At 35.2% G+C, this 23,340-nt stretch overlaps 1 protein-coding gene across 4 annotated transcripts; it reads left to right on the top strand.

Moving 5' to 3' along the window:
- Window positions 1-2,272: 2,272 nt before the first annotated feature.
- On the top strand, window positions 2,273-21,596 carry LOC100368256 (coatomer subunit zeta-1-like). 4 transcript variants are annotated; one of them, XM_085494575.1, is made up of 8 exons: window positions 2,273-2,349; window positions 2,574-2,642; window positions 4,764-4,845; window positions 8,067-8,214; window positions 11,762-11,839; window positions 12,473-12,563; window positions 14,758-14,778; window positions 21,295-21,596. In XM_085494575.1, the coding sequence occupies exons 1-8, from the start codon at window positions 2,332-2,334 to the stop codon at window positions 21,340-21,342; spliced, it is 555 nt and encodes a 184-aa protein (XP_085350701.1). In that variant the 5' UTR covers window positions 2,273-2,331; the 3' UTR covers window positions 21,343-21,596. The 4 variants fall into 4 exon arrangements, with proteins under 4 accessions (XP_085350701.1, XP_085350700.1, XP_085350702.1 ...); XM_085494574.1 differs by lacking the exon at window positions 21,295-21,596 and adding an exon at window positions 18,163-18,886; XM_085494576.1 differs by lacking the exon at window positions 21,295-21,596 and adding an exon at window positions 16,421-16,481.
- Window positions 21,597-23,340: the final 1,744 nt, after the last annotated feature.

The following is a 23,340-nucleotide window of genomic DNA, read 5'->3' as shown; positions in this document are numbered from 1 at the left end:
ATAGTCAAGTATAAACTGTACTTTCTTATTCGAAAATCAGATATTTTATATAACGTCGATTTTAAATTTATAATATTAAGTGAGATATTAGCTGCTATAATTTTATTATAATGCAAGTTATATTAGCACTATTTCGCCACGTTCCACTACAAGTGACCTTGAAATTATTTAATTATATACTACAAAACAAATACTACCATGCGCCAAATATGTTATCTCAACGATATGGATATTATCTGTTTATTTTTTTGAACATTTCTGCCCGTAACACGCATTCGGACAAGGTGCTCACGTATTTTTGAAAACGCCGAAGTTGCTTGGGCAAAATACAAAACAAACAAAAAGGGAAAACTCCAAAACAAAATTAGTACACCAAAATCATTTGCTATTTGCTGTAGTTTATTTTATTTCCCTTTACACTGTCGAAGAATATGTGTACACATTAATGTAGATTGCGTAAAACATACTGAGGCCTCCGTGATTACAACAATAAATGACGTCATGTCTAACGTTATAAAATCGCCTTACTCTCTTGATGTAATTGCGCCTGCCCTTTTTTTTAATTAGGACCTTGTATATATTTATTTTTAGTTTAATGGTTGGCCTCGTCGCTAACTTGCTACTGACACGCCCTGAAAGTATTCACCGTACCAAACATTTCCCTGGGTTGCTTTAGCTTCGTCACTGACTCGTTTGTTTTGTTATTTCACTGTATTTTAAAGTGCCTGTGCAATGCCCACCCTCACGTTTCCCATTTTAGATCTGTGTCCCACTGAAAAGGGTAGTTATTGATTTTTTTCGCTGAAAAATGGTTACTCGTATCCAAGTAAATTTGAGATATTTCTCGTGTTGTAGCCACGCGTCGTCGTTTGCTTCGGGGAAAAAATAATATTTATTTATTATTTGGGGGGGTCTCACCCTCCAACACTCATCCGACTCGCGGACAAACGCAATGAAAGATAATTTTAAATTTGTCCTGAATAATTTTAAATTATTTGAGACGTGTTCGTCGAATATGTCGAACAACAACATTCTGCTGGGACATTCGAAAGTTTGCCAAATTGAGGACAGTTTCGAGAGAATACAATACAGCATTCTGCCATTCGTAATATTTTTCTCTGATCCCATATTTTAAAAACTTAATGCTACAGCCTGAGGTACAGGTAAAAAGAGACATTTTTTCTTCTTCAAAAAAAATCAGTGATAATGAACTGTTTTTGCGTGTAAAATACATTGTTTGTTTACAACATTTCATTATTTCAAATTAATTATGGAATGAGATTCTGTTCTATATCCAGGTACATCAAGGTTTAGCCATGGCGCTCATAAATTGGGTGTGATTAAATTACGTGACCGTGGTCGAAATAATTATGTGTCGCGCAAGTCTAAACGTATAAAACATTTTCCACATTAAATGTCAGGATTCGTACGCAATTTCCAATTTTGATTCTTAAACACAAATTATCAAACAAAGTATAAAAATGTAATTAGAAATTTGGTTTATCTGTAAAGTGTGAAAAACCTATTTTTACATACTGTGAAAATAATGTTAACATGGTAGTTTTTTTTATTGTTAGGACGGAAATCTTGAGACCTCCACGTAAAATGTAATTTACGCCAAAAATCCAAATGTTACAAATTATGGACAAAGTCTCGATTTGATTGAGTTATCGGCAGGTTTCTGTCTGTTATTTTCTACTGACGGTGTTCACTGGCCGTCGGATCAATTGTTTAAAGTCACCTCTTTCTGCCACTATTAGTCTCCAGTTGTGTTTAAATCATAAGAACAAATGTCAAAGTTGCCGTTGGTTGCCAGTGACACTCCAGTGGCGGATCCAGGGGGTGGGGGTGGTTCTTGGGGTCCGCCCCCCCCCCGTTGAAAAATGTATTCAATTTGTTTTTGTATAATATAATATAATATAATATAATATAATATAATATAATATAATATAATATAATATAATATAATATAATATAATATAATATAATATAATATAATATAATATAACAAAATCATTAACTTAGTCTTGCGATTTTAAATTTTGGACCCCCATAAAAAAAATCCTGAATCCTGTTCCGACTGGAAAAACAACGATTTTCAGTAATACGCCTTGAAGGTTGAGTAGTAGACTCTTTTATTGAATATCTTTGACTGAAACAGAAGAAACCATATCTTTCTGTGGGTTTCTTTATGCATAAAGAGACTCCGAGAAGTACATGTACTGGAGTCTAGAAAGTACCGCCCTCTGGAGCTCTGTGTTGAAAAACTCGCAGTTTGCGATAAAACGCGAGATCTGGACACGTCGACTTTGATGACAACAAATTGCCAGCATGGACGCTCCTCTTCATGTAAGTGAATTTACTGAAAACTGTGATATTTATGATATTTTAAGCGCACTAGATTCACTGTTACCGGGCTCATGTAGATAAATGGCCAACGAGTGGCATTTACCAGCGTTATTTCACTGTGAAACGACCGCACAACTCTCACTTCCGGTCTGAGCGTTTTACCGGTCGATCGACCACTGCCGAATGTAACTGAATGACTTTTTAAAATGCTGTTGTTTTAACAGGAACCATCGCTGTATGCTGTGAAAGCGATTGCTATTCTTGATAATGATGGAGAAAGATTATTGTCTAAGGTAAATATATGCATTGTGATGTAAAAATTCAATGGAAGACGTTATTTCAAATGAAATATAATAAGAATATTATCAGGTCTGACATAGGTAAAGGCTCCGGTCTCTTTTTATTTCACAATTTTGTTGCTTCAAACTACATCAGCAGTCAGAATGTACGATAATTCATACCGGTTTATTAAGCTGTACTGTGATTGGTTGAGTCTTGTCAGAGGATGAACGCTACTGGTAAAGTGCATAATAGGTAGTTGGGATTGCGTTAGCTTTTTTTGTGTAGCTACTAAGCTAGTCTCCATGAGAAAATGAACTGAAACTTTCAATATATTCTGTGGGCAAATGGGACGATTTTTATACTTATGTGGGGGTTCCTCTTGAGTGTACTCAGTCAGCCGTATACAAGTGGTAAAAAAAAAGTGGAGACTATTCACACCGCAGTAGTGTCTATTTAACAGTAATCCATCTATTATTTTGCACAACATGGTACAAATAACAAAAAAGGATACACTATTTGCACTACATTACATTCCACGTTACATGCATGTAACAGAAACACTGGAAACATGGTGAAGAGGATAAATTAATGCTAATAGTACTGTCCAGACATAACTTAATTTCCACGCTGGCTATTAGCCTTTCATAAACACTTTTTATTTCAAATTGAGTATTGCCATCAAAATTTCCAACTTATTCTTTCTGGTATTTGCATATACCATGGAGCTAAAAAAAGAAGGAGAGAGGACGCAATATAAGCCAATAAACTCCCTTTGTTTCACGCCCAGATTATCCAATTAAACGCATTGAATTTCGTTCTATGGAAATCCACGATAGCTGGTGTATGTTTGCACAGTGAGACGTGCCGTAGTCCTGTATTTCAAGTGAGATGTACGCCCCTCTCATAAAATTGAATGCGCAGTGGCGTGTGATTGGTACATTAGGTCATTCTGCGTATTTGAAGACCGGAAGCACAACAGTCGGACGATTATTCAAGAATTGGCGTCAATTTACAACATTTTTGTCCTTCGTGAGTTGACGATTTTCGAGGCTTGATTACCAAATTTTCCGCAAACATTTGCAAAACAGTTCAACTTGATTTATTATCGTTGTGAAGTTGGTTTTTAGACTCTATTTTCATTTTCTGCGAGCGACGTCCAGCGATCGGTAAAGATCGCATTTCATATGTCGATGGTTCGCCGCTAGGTTGGAAGATTACTGTACCTGTTTGTTACTGTGCGCATGCGCAGTCAACTCTAATCGTGTTCTCCGTCCCAGAGGCCTTTGCACACAGTGTGCCGGCGAATACCGAATGCGTTCCGAATATACACGAATCACGTAATCCAATTAGAAGGGATTAAACAGACAACAGGGAAGGAATTGTTTATCTTTTGGCTAAGCAAACAAGAACCAACTAACGTGGTACACAGGAAAGACAATAGGGTCCTCTCCTTCTTTTTTTAGCTCCATGCATATACTGTAAAAAAACTTGTTTTTTGCTTGGAATTATTTTTCGCTCTTTTCGTTGAAGGTATGATTCAGTGAAAATAAAATCTAGTGAATATACTGTTATTCCTATATTTGACATTCAGCTTGTCAAAAATCTGTGAAAATAAATACCATACAAAAAAGTCTTTTCAGCGAAAATTAATTCCAGCTAAAATAAAGTATTTTACAGTAAGACATATTTAGGCAAATTACTCTGTACAATGTAGTTATGTGGCAGTTTTGAAAGCAAGCTATACTTGCTTTCAACAAGATAAAAGCTAATTAAATGTTAAGTTACACTTAGACCGTACTGCTGTGTTATGTGGGTAGCAAATTCCCAAACATAGATGAGTTGTCCATTTCCTGCGTTATGCGTGAAATCAAACATGAAAATTGGACAAACAAAAGTCATAACATTGTAGTGATGGTAAACATCGCGAGGCATTCCACAAGTAAGGGTATTGCAATATCCCCCTGTCAAGGATCAGCCTTTTGATTTGAGCTACGAAGTAAAGAAATTTGATTTCAAAATCAAATCGTATGATTTTTGTGGTAGGCATTTGGCATGCATCTTTTACACAACTTGCAAGATTTGACAGTTGAAATGAAAATCATCCATTGTACCTGTAATTTATTTTATTACAGTATTATGACGATACATTCCCGTCATCTAAGGAGCAAAGGGTGTTTGAAAAAAATCTATTTAACAAAACACACAGAGCCAATGGTATGTACTTTTATATTACATTTACTTTGCCGTGTTCTATTAGAAACACATTTCAGTGTCTGCTCTATTAGTATTTACAGTAGAAGTGTGTCACCAGCTAAGGTACATGTGAACTAATACTGTGGAATACTTTATTTTCGCTGGAATTAATTTTTGCTGAAAAGGCTTTTTGGGCGTTTTGCTTGGAATTTATTTTCACTGATTTTTCATGAGTTTAATGTGAAATATAGGAAAAAAAGTATATTCGCTGGATTTTATTTTCACGGAATCATCCTTTCAGCGAAAATAGCGAAAATAAATTCCAAGCGAAAATAAAGTATTCTACAGTACAGTGTTCTCCCCAGACTTCATGTCAAGCATCACGGCCAATTTGCATAACAATGCATCTAATTTGCATAATTTTTATTTGCATAGTAATCTGTTGTTTTCAACAAATATTGTCAATCTACAATTAATTAAAGACAAGATATTTTTATATCTGATAAATTTTATATCATTTTACTGCATTGTATTTTATGTTTTTGTATCAAGTCAAATAAAGTTTGAAATGGAACATCATAAAAAGGAAAAAAAATTGAAAAACTTGTGTTATAGCCAGTCAGTGAATATACTGTTATCCATGGATGTAACTGGTTCATCATTGTGTATAAGTTTTTAGAGCCCATGTCAATGTCGGTTCATATAAACGTCAGGAATACATTTTTTGGTTAAATTTATAAAGTCGGCATAATATCGAAATATGTTGAAATTAATAAATCAATAATTAAAAAAAAATTCTACAATGGCAGTTCGGCGATTTTTCACTGCAATATACCTTGTGAGTACAACGCTACGATCACCGTAACATTGTCAGCTGGCGGCATTGCGTTGGACGGGTATTCACCGCTGCTATTGCGATCATCGGTATCTGACTTTTTGGTGTGAAATACACAAATTGTTTATTAAAACGATTCATTGACGATTATCATAGGCATTACATCAAAATCGCCAACGAGATGTTGTTTTTAAACATCGCGGAAACTCGTGCATTCTACGCCGCCATCTTTGTTACCTCGATCAGAACCCCTGGTAACCCAGCATGCACCGGTCACAATGTTGCAACGTGCATTATGTCGCCTTAGGGCGGCGTTTTTCTGTACTGAGGCACCCTATGAATGGGGTATTTCCAGAGGTCAGAGTTCGTTTTTTCTCAACCCGTCTCGTCTGCTGTTGAATTATTCATACTTTTCTTTCCAATGCGACATAATTTCACTTGTTTTTTTTTTTTTAATTTTGGGGTAATTAATGTCACCGGCGATTGAGTGATAACAAATCAGAGTGCAGCAAAAATGGGGTTGATCTTCCCGACGTATGCCGTGACTTGTTTTGTCACATTGTTGCCGTTGCGTGCAATGGGCAAATTATTGCTACTCTAGTTATTTTTTTTTTGATTTGGAGGCTCTGCACCTTTGAAAGACTTCGCAACATATTGCAGACTTCCGTTTTTATCACTGTCTTTGTATGGCTAACAAAAGCGGGATTACCTAAATCGATCAATACATATTATTGTTTTAAATACATGCAAGACGAGACTGACACTTGTAAACAAAAACATAAGCATCACGGGCGAGTGACCAAGCGTCACGGACAAAGGGCAAGCATCACGACCGAGTCTCCAAGCGTCACGGTACCGTGTCGCTTCAGAGGCCTGGGGAGAACACTGACAGTAAATAGACACGAGTATGAAGACGAGTGTTCGGTTCGATTCGCGTTCAATTCGTGTTCAAATAAAAACATCATCAACGTCCTTGTTTCAAAGATTTTATTTGTTTTTGAATTGAGTGGTGATAATTTGTGATTATACAATTTTTTACAAAAGATTTATTTTCTTTAAATATATTTATGCCTTTCTCGCCTGTTTGTAGGGTTATTTTATACTGGTTTAAGCCCATGTGACTTCCGATGTGAGCGAGACTGTATGACTATTTATAATCTTGATTTTCTCCAAAAGAAATGGGTTGATCTCTATTTTTCTTACACCAAATATGATATATATATAAACTTTTTTGTAAATTATAGATATTTCAATTTGTACGTCAATCAAACGTAAAACGTGCATCAATCGAACGTGAAACGAATGTAATCAAACGCAAATCGAACACGAAACGAACACGAATCAAACCAAACGATATCTTCACACTCATTTAATAGACCATTTTTCATTCACCACAAGATCAGTGTTATACATGAAATCAAATGTAAAAACTGTATTGTGTTTAAGAAGCGCATCTTCAGTTGAGGTGCATGTGAACCAAGGAATTGTGTTTGGTGGGATTTTAGATACTGTACTGTATTTCATCTAGTAGTGCATGGTCAAGTACAAATGTGTCAAGGGTTTTTGTGATTCACTACCAGTAAAAATGTTGAATGATTGCTGCAGTGGTTATTATCGGTCCAGCATAATAAAAATAATGGGTCGACTAGACTAGACCTATTAAAAGTATTTCCCTTATTATTTATGTATGTAGAGTCATACATTTATTTAATATTATTGTACATCTATCATCGTAATGCCATAAGTTACAGCATGCCATAATTTTGCGGTATTGCACTGGGTATTTTCATCCTACCATATTAGAAATCGTGAATTCCAAATAGGGAACAATTATGCATGTAAGCGTCCTCTAATAATAAAAACAAACATGGCTGCCCCCAGGGTTTGACCAGCAGACCCACACACAAAAAAGTTCACTAAATCTGTTCTAAACTTTTTGAATTTTGACATTCCCATGATGTATTCCTAGGAGGAAAAGATGTATAATAATAAGGTTATTACGAGGATACTGCAAAGTATGCACTCGGACAGTACACAGTCGCATCGACCTCAGCTGCACGTTGGTTGATACTCCCACTCCCGTGGCAGTATCCTCGTAATAACCTTGTTCCCAAATCAGCCCTGAGAAAACCAAGAGCTCTACATTCATGCCTCCCAGTATAGGACTCTTTCATGACCCCTGAAGGTCACACATTCTGGTACTTTTGTTGGTATGACATCATCACAAACATACACGATTGGAACATTTTACTCAAGTAGACAAAACAAATAATCAACTCTAAGAAATATACTATCGAATGTACCAGGATGTGTGACCTTTTAGAGGTCATGAAAGTGACCTATTCTCGAATCAACATCAACGAAAAATTGATACTAACTTATAGATATAATTAATTGTATTTTTCAGCTGAAATTATAATGTTAGAAGGCGTGACATGTGTGTATAGAAGTAACGTTGACCTGTTTTTCTATGTAATGGGCGGATCACATGAAAACGAACTCATTCTTGTCAGTGTTTTAAATTGCTTATATGATTCAATTAGTCAAATGCTAAGGTAAGTTGTTTTTTATGATAAATATACAGTACAGTCTAACCTTAACACCACCAGACTTTCTCGGCAAAAATTTTCTGCACTTTTTTCTCATGTTCTTCAATATTTCTGGAAATGAACCCTAATATTGTAGCCAACAGACAAAATTTGAGTTTTTATTTTTACGCAAAAAATTTGGCTATTTGGCCAAATTTTCTGAAGGAGAGTACAGGCTATAAACCGGACTATTTTGTAAATTTGTGATGAAAAGAGGGAACTGGTGGTAAACATACTAAGTCAGTCTTCAAAATTGAATTTTTTGTTCAGTGGCCATTGGCAACCAATTTTAAGTTGTTGGTGGGCAACTGGAAAAATCAGTAGTCAAGTAAAAAATTTGCCAGAATTGTTTTTTTTTTTACAAATGCATTAAAGCGAACCTAAATGCGGCCTTAATTTATAGTTGTGTATATTCTAAACTGTATTCGAAATAATATTGCAGTGGTTTAATTTTGTTTTAATTATAACTGTAGCTTGGATAGACATTTGAAGTGCTTGCCATGGAGGCCATTCATGGAGGGGAATAATTAACGAACGAACATATTTAACATCCGGGTACTTTTCAAAGCTATGACGTTTTAGTATCTGATCGCATTCGTATACGCCATTGTACATAGCCGTTCATGCTGCCAAGCATTGTGTGCTATTAGTATAAACTCAACTTTTATATGCACAATGTGCTTTTTAAAACTTGGGTTAGAGCCTTATGCGTTTGAACCACAGTATTCTGAGAGTGAAAGCCCAATTGCGTTAAAGTACCGTACTTCCCCGATCGTAAGCCCCTCCCGAGTATGAAGCCCATCCCTATGTTTTTACTTGGTATTTATCGAGTTGAGGGCATTCACGATTATAAGCCCAGAGTGTTTTTACTGGGCGTCGACGATATTCTTTAAAATATGCGTGTAAAAGGTGTGTTTCATTTCATAATAATCGTGATTGGCATGTTAGTTTGGTTCATGCTTTTAGTTTTATGAGAAAACTCGCATTAATTTCAAGTTCAGAGTGCATGGCGAACATACACAACGTGATTCGCATCGTTTCTATTCTGTCATTTACTCAGGATGAACATCGATGTTGCAATTCTGGAGTAATCCATATTTCTTTGAGTAGTAGCCTTCGAAAAGCCAAAAATGTGATCGTCAAGGCGTGTACCTGGATATTGGGCATGGTTTACTTTGAGACTATAATGAAAGGCCTAGGGTTTGAACGATGAGACATGTTGGCGACCGAGAAAGGTGTTTAAATTCTTCCTCCACACTCAGTTTACCCACGGTTACTATTAACCGTCGTTTATATTTCGGAAATTGCGAATCGCCAGTTTTTAGGGAAAAAAATCATCGTTTTTTCGTTGCAATCAGTGCTACAGATCGCATTTTAACATTGCGGTAATTCACTTCCTTCCGCATTGCGCTAAAAAAATCATCGTCAATAATCGGAAAATTTCATCATTACGACACATCATTTTGATTGGTTAATGAAAGACATGACCTGTTATGTCAAAGGAAGTTGTTCCAGGTCAAATCGTGCTGAAAAACCTCATGGTGGAAAATTGTTTTGCGTCGAGAGTTTGCGTACGATCGAAAACATACCAAAACGAAGATAATGATAAACGTCTTCAGACGGTATGTAAATCGTATTGTAATAAAATGTGTGTGTTTTTTATGAACATGTTTGTTTCTTCATTGTAAGTATCGTTCAAATCAATGACGCATTTTTTTTCAAAAATAAGTATTATTTTCCCGAGCCTGGCGTGGTGAACGAATATTTTTTTTGGATAATTTTTCGTTGTTTGCAAGATGGTTACAGTGTTTAACCTCAAAACAAAATCATTTTTTCTGAGTTGGTCCTCGAGTACAAGCTCATCCCTTATTTTTCCTTTACGTGTTCATGCCCCCGGGCTTATGATCAGGGAAGTACGGTATACTGTGAAGATTCAGATCAGTCCAGTGTGAGTGATGAGAGTATATCGTCGACGATGCCCCTTGTTCGGATGAAAGTTTTATTTCAAATTACACGGAAGTCTGTGAACAATCTGCTTGGTGTTCCTGTTGCACTTGTCCCATGATTTGCCAGTGCAGCCCCGTGAATACATGGACGAAAATGTTTCCACCACCACCCTACAAACTCAAGATAGCATACTCCAGCATCCAGACTTTGAATAATTTGCACGCCGCACAGTGCAGTACTGGAAACAGCATTTATTAGACAGACAAAAAACAAAACAAAATGCCTGTCTCGATCAATCGCACATCCATAATGTTTGTATGTTGATACGCTTATAAATAACATTAACGTAAAAGTCGAAACAACCTAGACTAGAAGTCAATTCACCAGTCCAGCCAGCTATGGCTCCCTAAGTTGCTTATATTTAATCAGATACTATTTCGTCATCATGCTTTGTTACCTTACCTGTTTATTCCTTATGAGGGTGTTTTTGTATGGCAGGATGGCGCAAACGGAAGTCCTTCGCAGGTCTATGGTTTCTCATATTTAAATCATCATAACTCTGAAGATAATCATTTTTTTTAATTTTTTTTTTCAAATTTATTATCAATATACATAACTTGATAAATACAAACACCAAAATAGACTCTATTTAGTTTCCCTTTAAGAAAGTCCAAAAGTTGTCCAAAGCGATTGTAAAGTTGGTAGATTTGAGTGTTTATTTGACCAAAGTTGTTGTTATATCGAACCCTGCAGTTATAAAGTATGAAAAATGAATAAAATCACTTTGAAGCCTTCCAAAAAAAAAAAAAAAAAAGAAACTCCAAATATGTTAGAATTTAAATATTTCAGATGTGATGAAAATTATCTTTGTATCGTTATCGGCACTGATTCATCAACCGAATGAGATCCACTTTCAATCATACATGTATATGCAACATTTTTATGCCTTTTTATAACAATTAAATAAGGCAGATAAGGAAGAGTTGACAAGCTGTTTGAGGCCTGTAGCTTACAGACATGATTAGTTTTAGGACAGTCTGTGTCATTTTCATTGACTTGTGGATTTCTCGAATATTTTTTATTATAAAACACCACTGATTGCTTATATTCTGTATTCATCTGTATCCGTAACGCCATAAGTTACAGCGTGCTGTAATTTTGCGGTATTTTATGGGGTATTTTCATCCTACCATATTGGGAAATACATACAAATTCCAAATATGGAATGATTATGCGTGTAAGCGTCCTACCATAATAAAAACATGGCTGCCACCAGGATTTGACCAGACTCCATACAAAGAAGTTCGCTTATTCTTTTCTAAACTTTTTAGATTTCGGCATTCCCATGATGTATCCTTGGTAGGAAAAGATGTAGAATATAAGATTATTACAAAAATACTTTAAAGTATGCACTCAGACAGTACGCTGTCACATCGACCACCGCTGCGCGCCGGCTGATACTGTCGCTTTACTGTCTTCGTGCATACTTTGAGCTATCTTCGTAATAAACTCTGCAGAGTTTATGACCTGTATATGGCAAATAATGTTGTTCTCAATTTTGTTCCAGAAAAAATGTAGAAAAGCGTATGTTATTAGACCATTTAGACGCTGTGATGCTAGCAGTTGATGAGATTATAGATGGCGGGTAAGTCCACTGATCATATTAGCAGTGAATATTATTGAAGGAGGGTCAAGCTGAACTAAAAAATTATATTTTCCTTTTACTGTTTATAATATGGATCATTACCATTAAGGGGGTTGATCGTTATAAAGTTAGGGTGGAATTAGGGAAAAAAATCTGCAAGAAGAATATTAGGAAAAAAAATTCTACAGGGAAAGTTATGGAAAAAAAATGAACAATCACACACAAATAAATTTTTGTTATAGCATTATCATTGTGGAAAAAACAAAATTGCTGAAAACTAGGTAAAAAATATATTTTGCAAGGTAGTACCGGTACCCTCATTTTTTCCAAAGTATTAATTTCATATCTCAAAATGTGGCTGATTGATTTTTTCAGAATATTCATTATTAATATTTATTGATGAAATGTCGACACTAGAGATATTTTGAATTTACGGTGACTTAATTTTTCCTGTTACATATGCTGAGGACAAACTAAAATTACTGTCCATAACATAACATTATAATAAAAATTCAAATGTAAACCCATAAAAAAAAACAGATTTTTCAGAATGATAGCTAGAGGGTGCTTTAACATTTTGTGAGGGCACTGTTTCTTACATAGATGATAGTATGCATTGTATTTGCTTGACAGAATCATACTGGAAGCTGATCCTAATGCTGTGGTGTCAAGAATAGCATTAAGAATGGATGACGTACCACTAACAGAACAAACAGTGGCACAGGTAGGAATATAAATAACATGATGATCTATGACATCATTTACACTATGATGACATCATTATTGTAGCAAATGCTCATGATAAATTCATCAGCATTTGAATAATGATGCGACCAGATATCAACATTTGAATAATTATGACATCAGACATCAACATTTGCATAATGATGACATCAGACATGAAAATTTGAATAATGATGACATCAGGCATCAACATTTGAATAATGATGACATCAGACATGAGCATTTGAATAATGATGACATCAACATTTGAATAATGATGACATCAGACATCCAAATTTGAACAATGATGACATCAACATTCGCATAATAATGTATTCATTATTTTAAGCCTTTGAATGCCAAAGTCAACATTCACAAATGCAAAGATCTCACCACACTGACTGTTGGTGGTCGACCCAGACGAACACTCAGAATTAATGACCACCACAAAAATGTTGCTGACATGAACAATGGTTCTATTGTCATTATAATTACTCTCCGGTCGTCATGATGTGCGAGTTAGAATTTGTAAACACTAGACCTAGTCTGATCCCCAGACAAATTTTCTTTCTTAAAAAAATCTCTAACTTGTGATTCTATGCATGGTTCTGGGTGCTCTCGGGATTTGTATGAGTGTTCGTAAATATGATAATTGAGAACAGAAAACAATAAATGTCAAATATTTACATATCCTCGGGGCGGAGCTACGTCACAAGACGTTCCACGTTGCGAAGACACACACCACTGTACCACGTATTTCTATGGTCTCGCCGAGTGAAGAGCCGGTGAAAATTCAAAAAAACAACAGGAACTCAACTTTGAAGTAATCCTGAACAATCAAATTTATGTGCGTTTACACACGCAGGGGTAATCTTGTTACACTGTTCAGGGGAGTCTCAACAACCATCCGAAAGTACTGTTTTTTGATAGTTTTCGGCCTTTGTTTTCACCGTGATGGTAGCCATGCGGTGAAAATGCCCAGATGTCCTCCCCCAAGGATAGTGGTTTTAGTACCTGGGCGACCTTGTAATTCACCTGTCCATGGAGTTCTGTGCGTGAACAAGATTCTGACTAATACTATAGCAACAGCTCACCTGAAAACAGACAAGCAATGTGCTAGTACTGTAAATTCTGTATTAGAAGCTGTGGCTTTAATTGAAATGGTACAGTGCTTCTATTAGAGCATCAAATGGTGAAATGCTGGTTCTCAGTTGTCCTAATACAGATTTTATAGTAAATATTTGGTCAGAAAATACTTCAATATCTAACCTTTTCACCACTTTCTCACTCAAATTTGTATGCATTTTTTTTTCTTAATTTCTTCAATATTCAATAACAGTCAAACTTTGAGTAATTTTTCAGTTTTTACTAAAAAAAAATTTGCTATTTTAGTCCTAATGTTCTGAAGGAAAGTGCAGACCATAAGCTCAACTATTTAGTGCATTTGTGATGAAAAGAAGGAACTGGTGGTGAAAAGGTTAATGTATGACATCAAAAATTTTTAGGAACAACATTTTCTATTATTTTATAAAGAGGTAATGTTATTTAGCAAGTTAAAGACAATGTGCCAAATTTATGTAAGACAGAAACATTGTGAAGACCGTCGGACAGACGAGGGTATTCTAACATTTAATTGTGGAAAAGTGAATAAACTAACTGCCATGCCAAGACATGAAATTAATGTGTTTTTCAATATTTTAAAATCCAGATCTTTTACACAAATTCAAAATGGCCAACATTATCACCCTGGTGATATATGTAAATACAATTTCCATGGAAACAAGTTTGAAATTAGAAACTTAAAAAATATTGAAGATTTGTAGTAATTACTCACTGTTTGAATCATGTGATGTATAAAATCATGTGACTGAGTCATGTGACTGAGGTAGCCAATTCTGTGTCAAGTCAAGCAATGAGTCATGTGACAAGAGTAAGATGTTGAATAAATTGCACATATAAAGTCATGTGACAAAAGTAGGGCGTTGAACTGTTGGTGCACGAGTTATATTCAAGTCATGGGACATCAAGTCATGTGACAAGGGAAGAAAATCTGTGCATGAATAATATTCAGTCAAGTCATGTGACTGACACAAATAACATTTATCTTTTATTTTATTTAAAAAATAATCATATCGCCTTCACATCTTTTTTTATAAATTGCTCACATAACTTTTTATTTATTTCTTTACAATCAGCACATTACTAACAAACTGCAAGTAAGTTTGTTCATGTTGCTTTCTCCACTCTTTTTTTTACTTTCAATTTTACTTTCAAGTTAATTTTTTTTTACTTGTTGCTAGTAATATTTTGTTTCTAGTTTCCAGTATCTTCTTTCTTTCCAGTACTTGTGACAGACAGATTATATTGAGTAAGGAAGAAAAAGTTTGAACATTCTTACTTATATTCAGATTCCCTGGCACTAGACTAAATGTACAAACCCATGGTTTGGGTACTGAACCAATAATATTGTGGTTTCTCTATTTATTCAAATTCCCTGGCACTAGGCTAAATGTCAAACCTATTGTTTGGATACTGAACCTTTAATATTGTGGGTCCCATATTTATTCAGACTTCCTGGCCCAAGACTAAATGTCAAATTGGTAGTTTAGGTACTTAACCAATAGTTTCAATAATATTGAGATTCTCTGATTTATTCAGATTCCCTGGCAACAGACTGATTGTCAGACTCATTTATTTAGACACTAAAAAATACTATGGAGATTCTCACATATATTCTAGTTCCCTGGCCCAGGTTAATATAATAGTGTCAGGAACATTTGGGTACTGAACCAATAATATTGAAGGTCTTGCACATATTCTGATTCCCTGGCCCCATGCTGATATAAAATTGTCATGACCATTTGGGTATTGAACCAATAATATTGAAGGTCTTGCACATATTCTGATTCCCTAGCCCTATGTTGATATAAAATTGTCGTGGACATTCGGTTATTGAACCAATAATATTGAGGTCTCTCGCATGGTTGGGTACTGAACCCATAATATTGAGGGTTTTCGCATATTCTGATTCCCTGGCCCCAGGCTGATATAAAATTGCCATGACCATTTGGGTATTGAACCAATAATATTGAAGGTCTTGCACATATTCTGATTCCCTAGCCCCATGTTGATATAAAATTGTCGTGGACATTCGGTTATTGAACCAATAATATTGAGCTCTCTCGCATGGTTGGGTACTGAACCAATAATATTGAGGGCCTTGCGCATATTCTGATTCCCTGGCCCCATGCTGATATAAAATTGTCATGACCATTTGGGTACTGAACCAATAATTTTGAGCTCTTGTGCATATTCTGATTCCCTGGCCCCATGCTGATATAAAATGGTCATGACCATTTGGGTAATGAACCAATAATTTTGAGGTTTTGTGCATATTCTGATTCCTTGGCCCTAGGCTGATATAAAATTGTCATGACCATTTGGGTAATGAACCAATAATTTTGAGGTCTTGTGCACATTCTTATTCCCTGGCCCTAGGCTGATATAAAATTGTCATGACCATTTGGGTATTGAACCAATAATATTGAGGGTCTTGCGCATATTCTGATTCCCTGGCCCTAGGCTGATATAAAATTTGTCATGACCATTTGGGTATTGAACCAATAATATTGAGGGTCTTGCGCATATTCCTTGTCCCATGATACGCCAGTTTTGATTGCCACGAATAACTTGTTACTTTTAGCTCTATCATGATACGCTGATGTTGATTGTTGAAAAAAACGATAATTAGTGTCACAAGTAGAAACTAGTTCTGGAAACTGAGACAAAATATTCATGCAACAAGTTACAAATTATCTGCACTACACTCATTTCACATCTATGTTACCACCCTCACAGATATGCCTTGATAATTCTGGCTGTACGACCTCGTGACCTTTCACAAAACGCTGATCAGAATCGTATGTGCAATTTACTTCTCATCTTGCCAGATGACTCAATGCATGTCTTTGGGGTCCCAGGTCAAAGGTCGAAGGTGCATGTCAACTTATTGGTAATGGATGTGGTAAACTGGTGATTTTCAGGGAAATTGTTAAAAGTTCTCCGGGGAATGGTTTTATAAAATTGTATATGGGAATGTAAATATGTATATGATAGAAATGCTGTGATTGGTTATTGGGTGCTATAGCTGGGCCAATTAGAAAGCTCCTCATAGAGAATGCTGTGCAATAACTGGGCCGTTTAGATACCTTTGTCTGTAGAATATTTCTTCTAAATATTTAATTTGAAATACTGAACTTGGATGTGGATGCATGTCGATTGTAACTTTACGTTCAGCTAGCTCTCTTGTCCCGCACAATTATGTTTCAAAAAAGTTTACGTATTTCCGAGAAATCTTTTTTTTTTTAAGTTGCGCGTATGCATGAATGTTCATCTTTTTTTCCCTTTAACTACCGGTATGTGAAATTCTATTTTGTGACTGCTTCTCTGATACCAACCAATCAGAATAGATCTTACTAAAACAATGTACATTATTCTGTGCAAGAATCTATACCATGGCTTCTGATTGGTTGTCAAAGGATTAACATTTGAATGTGATGTACATTCAGAATGATTGCAAGTAGGGAGTGAATGTGAAAAAAGCAAAGTTTTCAAAAATCCGATATGTTTATTGCCATCAGATTAAATCTGACTGCACCACAGAAGTTTCTATCAGATTGTCATTTTCAGATATCTGATAAAATTTTTCTGATGAGATTAATCTGATATTTACAAGGTAGCCAAGGTACTACAATAAATGCATTATTCACTGTGTTTTAATTTCGCTATTTTCACTGATCTAAATTACACCTATATGAACATTTAAAATAACAATAAAGCTCATTGTTTCCATGACAAATTCGTGAAATTAAAACACAACGAATATGCTCAAAACATTAAAATAGTGAAAATAAATGAATTTATAGTGTATTTGATGGTATCAGTGTCTAGTGTACCCAATTTATACAATATATTTGACATTTTCCAGACTAACATCAATATAGTGTAGAATAAGACAACACTACAATGATGTTATTAGGTATTTCTAACTCCTTTATTAACGCATACTCACTCCTCAGAGGGAATAGCAATGGTTACAGATAATAGTAAAAGTAATACACTGAAAAGGAAGGACTAAAAATAAACTAATCTACAAAAATAAAGTATTAATAGAAAAAAACACTAAAACATCTCCTTCTGAAAGAAACAAGCATATTAATCCCATAATTGTTGTCTAATTTCAAAGCACTTGTTGATATACTGTGCTCTACTCTGCTTTCTGAAATTGTTAATTCCATGACAGATAGCCTTTGGCTAAAGGAAGCTGTCACATGAACTCATTAAAATGTATAAATGTAATTCTAATCAAATCTTCGTAGTAACTATGATACCACCCATACAAACAAGTTTAAAGCAAAAAATTAAATTTTAAAAAATATCACCAGATGCCAAATACATTTTATTTTTATATTTTTCAATTTTATAAATTAAATTTTTAGCTTTGTTATTAATGATTTGATGATGTGTGGAGCTATTCAGTTAGGTGATTGTTCATCGCCCATTTCTTTAACAATTGGAATTTTTTTTTTGAACACCACTAGGCCCATTGCTTTTATACCAGATTGGTTGAAGGCTTGGAACACAAGGAACATGGATCACTTTCCCGGGGTATTTGAAACCTTATATTGTCATCTAACTGTAAGGTAGTTGCTGATTGGCTGCTGAGTTGGAATGACAATTTTTGGTTTCAAATACCACAGGAAAGTCTTCTATGTTCTTTCTGTAATTACCGGGTAAGCGTTTGTATGCATAGAATTTTTCCACATATCAAAATCGATTGAAGCTTATTAGCGTTTGGCTTAATATTACCCCAACATATTTTTTTTCTGATTTGTAAGAATCTGAAAATCGCGTTTCATAACTTGTCTATTTATTTAGTTTCAAGTCGTATTCAATATGGTGCCCCCCCCCATATAGTGAATATCGCACTTGTGCGTCAACTGACTCCTAGACCCCTATCAAATTTGTTCATTCCACGTAAACTTCAATTCTCTGTTTTAAACAACAATTCTATTTTAATAGTGTACATGTTTACGTTTCTATACAAGATGTAAAAGTTCTACATATTTTCATCTATGTAACCATGGTAATTAAAACAGTGGATGTGATTACATGAGAGAATGGGTGGATAAACAACATTTCTCAAGCCTGTCCCACTCGATAAGATTGAAGGATTTCTACAAATGTCAAATGTTGCATAACCCATAGACCCCAAAATATAGGGTCTATGCATGAACCAACAATACGAATTTAAAAAAAACAAAACAGTTTTCAGTAATAAGCTAAATACATGACCCCTGGTACTTTCTGTTGCCATTTACCAATAATAATTGACAATATTACACCTCAAATTTCACCAGGTTAAAATATTTTCAAACTTTTTTCAGAGCACTTTTTCTGCAAAAATGCTGTGGTGAAATTCTCTTTAATTTAAACTTGCTTATCCTAATAAAGTACCAGGATTTGTGAAAGTACCCGGATTTGTAAAAGTACCCGTCTTTGTGAAAGTACCCGTCTTTGTGAAAGTACCCGTCTTTGTTACCCGTCTTTGTGAAAGTACCCGTATTTGTGAAAGTACCCGTATTTGTAAAAGTACCCGTATTTGTAAAAGTACCCGTATTTGTAAAAGTACCCGTATTTGTAAAAGTACCCGTATTTGTAAAAGTACCCGTATTTGTGAAAGTACCCGGATTTGTGAAAGTACCCGGATTTGTGAAAGTACCAGGCTTTGTGAAAGTACCAGGATTTGCGACCTTTAGGGGTCATGTATATAGTTGATTATTCACAAATGTTGTCACTTCTCAAAATAAGCTACAATTTTACCGTCGTCGTCTGTGTCGTTGATGTCGTTGATAACTTTTTTTTAATGGCTAACTGCTATGAAAGTTTAGCTGGGCTAGAAGCAAATTTGCTGCATGGCATGTATATAATGTAAATCAAGGTTATTAAATGTAACTAGTTCATTGTGTGAACTTTGTTGTTTGCTCCCAAACAACAAAATATTATTAAAGGGGAACCGCTCAATCCCATGGATTGCACCAAAGAATCATGGGACACTATTGTTTATGTTGTTTACAATGTTAATCTATCTTTTGTTATCCATTGTTATTTTAATCCAGAAAGTAAATTTGTTGTGGTATTAGGCTTAACTGGAAAGTGCCCCTTTAAGGTTATCTCCTGATATTATATGTTCGTAGAGCTGGTTAATAAGAGTGACGTCATGAGCCCAAATTATCTATGAATTGTAGGGTTGTGGATAATACAGTCCATGACTTCATGAGTATCATCAAGCAGATCTATGAATGTACGATGTCAGGTGATCATCTTTTAATCACATGACTAATTGTGGTTGTCAGTTATGGCTTATGATGTTTTTTGATACTCAACTTGTAATCAGCGTTATTAAGACTTAGCCGTTTCACAACCACCTCACTCTTTTCATCACAAATTCACAAAATAGTCCTCTTTATAGTCTGCATTTTCCTTCAGAGGATAAGGACTAAAATAGTCAATTTTTTGAGTAAAAACTGAAAAGATACTCAAATTATGTCTATAAGCTCCCAAATTAGGGATCATTTCCAGAAATATTGAAGGCTATAAGAAAAAAAGTGCAGACAAATTTGGGCAAGGAATTCTGGTGGTGAAAGGGTTAACACTGATAAAAATGATACTGTACAACAATTTGCATAATATTGTGACATTTACTTATCATATCAGTTAGTGATCTTAAATGCTAAATGTCACTATTGTGAATGATACACTCCATGGTCATGTGATAAAATTACATATCAACGTAAAGTACCGCATTTGTCGTTTCATGTGCCCCCATTTTATAAACAATGAATATAACCTGACTATATATGACGGCCATGGCACTCTGATGTTGGTGTGTACAAATTCAAGCATAGGTAAAATGATTAACATAATTTCGGAGACAATTGGAAAAAATTCTGTTTTTCCAAAACTGAGGACGTACATGTACTTGTTTATATTGTTCACAAGGGTACATACACAGTAACAGTTTGACTTGACAAGAACCAGTCATTTGCATCAGAATGTAATGGTGTTGCTCATTTTGGTTAATATTTAATAGTCACATCAGTAGATTATGGGCTAGTACTGATTGGTGCATGACGTTTTTCATCATGCATGAATGTGCTGGTTGGAAAAAATGTAAACTTAAACGATGTCATTGACCTTCCATTTGAAGGAATTGAAAATCGGTGTTTATATTTAACATTTACATGTCACATGTGACAAACATGAAACACATCGTGACTATTGCCTTCAACATGATGCCTAGTACAAGCCGAAAAGTGTAATGTTGTTTTTGCGAAAACAAATGAAATGTTAAAAAGTGGTTTTTCTATATTTTTTATTTTGAGAATACTAGAATACGGTCTTATCCCGTAGTAAAACACACCTACAATGTAACTGACTTTAAAGAACAAACAAATACTCCTAAATTATCAGCGAGTGTCTATTAATTACAAATCTAAATTAATTTAATAGAATCCACTCAATTTCTGTCGGTAATTTCTCATTACCCATTAAAAATCTCAACGTTTAACATTCATATTGGTCAGGAAATGGTTTCTCACAGATTTGCGAATTGTGAATGCAACTTTAAACTTTTGACGTACAACACTAATTCCGATATCATCTCTTTATAGGTTCTCCAGTCTGCCAAGGAACAGATCAAGTGGTCTTTACTAAAGTAATATCAATCAACTGACTCCACAGCTGTGGAAATCTAAAGCTGTTGAGTGTGAAAAGCACAAGAAGAATCTAGTCCTACATTATGTATATACTATATTACTACATTTATTGTAGTAGACGCCAGATTATGATTTGTATTTATCAAGTTTAGTCTTGTTTCATTAAATGTCAAGGTGGATTGGTGGATAATTTGACTATGCATGTGAATTGAATGGAATTGAGTGTGCAGTAAACTTGTTTAAACCAGTTTAAGGTAGCGAGAAGGTTTTGTGACGTTTTTAAATAAAACATTCTCTGTCTGTTGTCTCGTTCAGAACAGTAATTTAGGTTATATATATCAAAAGACTAAGTATAGAGGTGCAAGTTCGCACAAACTGGACATACATTGTTTACATAATTATCAAGTGACATCAAAAATGGCGAACCTTGTACAAATGACTAAGTGCGCGATTGCGAGAGCACCCTGCGGAATTTCCTGGTGAAATTTAAGTTATGCATTGTCCGTAATCAAGTCCATTGAAATGCGTCTCCGATAATCAAACGACCTATTATTCCGATTTCCGGTTTGTTTTTTTGTCCCCAAATTATTTCATACTTGGCACCTTTAACAGACTATTATTCTGTGACAAAGCATTTTCTTTAAAAACCCAGACATATTTCGCACCATCATTATCTTTTGATCGATAACTGCGAGTTTGAATGTCATAGTCCGAACGCACTTGATTTGGCGGCGGACCTAATGAGTCGTACTCAATCGAAACTTCAATTCGAGAAAAACGCGAAAAACAGTTTTGGTTAATAAAACACTGTAGATTTGCTGCATTATTATAAATATACACTAAAAATGGCCAAACATATTAACCACTGATATAGAACTCATAAAGAGTGTCAGATAATGAATAATTTCAAGCTCGAGCGCGAAAAATGAAGAAAACTGCTGGCATTTGAGTCCGTACTCCAGGAACGTTCGGGTTTTCCATTGTTATGCAAACAAACAACGAGGGATAATCCTCTGACAAACATTACTGTCCCACTGTACACGCTGACAGTTTACAAACAAGCTAATCCTTCAAGTGTCTCAGATAAGACATCTAATAAAACGGTTTTCATGGTGAAACAAAATGGCCGATGTTTGAAAAAAAAATTGCTGTGTCAGAGTGCGACACTGAGTGGCAGATTTTTCTTTGCCTCGTCTGTCAACGCTTTCTTTCTTTTCTTCGCCATTGCGTTAGAAAAAAAAATGTATTAGTAAAATAGAATATTGACTTGGAAAATAAAACGATCTAAAAGAAAGTTGTGCAAAGTTACAGTACTCCTTTCGCACAACCTCCCGCCCGCTTCCGCTTTCCAATCACCTTTTTCTCTCGCTTTTGCGACCGCTTGTTGAATTCGACCGGACAATTTCCGCGTTATTTTCGACCGCGCAAACCCCGAAATATCTCGTCTTTCGTTGATAATTTCGATTGTTTGTTTGGAATGTCGATCCCCGTTGGTTTCTCCATACTGAGTTTAGGAACGGCGTCGATCAACACCGTGACAATCAGCCGAGAGAAGACAAACATTGACCGTAATTCATGGAGATCATGTCCGTAATTTGTGGGCTGAAACCCCAAATAATTAATCAAGTATTATTATTTTAATATATATTTTATTTTACATCGCAAAACTAAACCATGCCCAAAACAGAGCTAGAGTTGTTCGCGGTTAAACAACCGCATTGAAGACGATGCAACTTCAGCTAGCCATTTCTTGCCTTGAAATACAAAAAATAAAAATTCGAAGAGCATCGGGGAAAATATTAATAATCATCCTTATCAATCGCTTTTTTTTCTTTATTCGAATCCATGAAATTCACGATTTTTTTTACATTTGTTGGCAACTTCCGCGCTAAAAATGATTGAAAATGTGGGTGTGGTTATTTTGCAAAGTCCTGTTGATAATACGGACAAATATGGTTCTGTGACCCAGTTCGTGCTCCGATCAGGTGACTCTCAGCCAAT

This window comes from Saccoglossus kowalevskii, chromosome 20, assembly GCF_978046115.1.
Source record: "Saccoglossus kowalevskii chromosome 20, keSacKowa6.1, whole genome shotgun sequence".
Lineage (NCBI taxonomy): Eukaryota > Metazoa > Hemichordata > Enteropneusta > Harrimaniidae > Saccoglossus > Saccoglossus kowalevskii.
The sequence above is the reverse complement of the archived record's forward strand: the minus strand, read 5'-3'. Positions and strand labels throughout refer to the sequence as shown.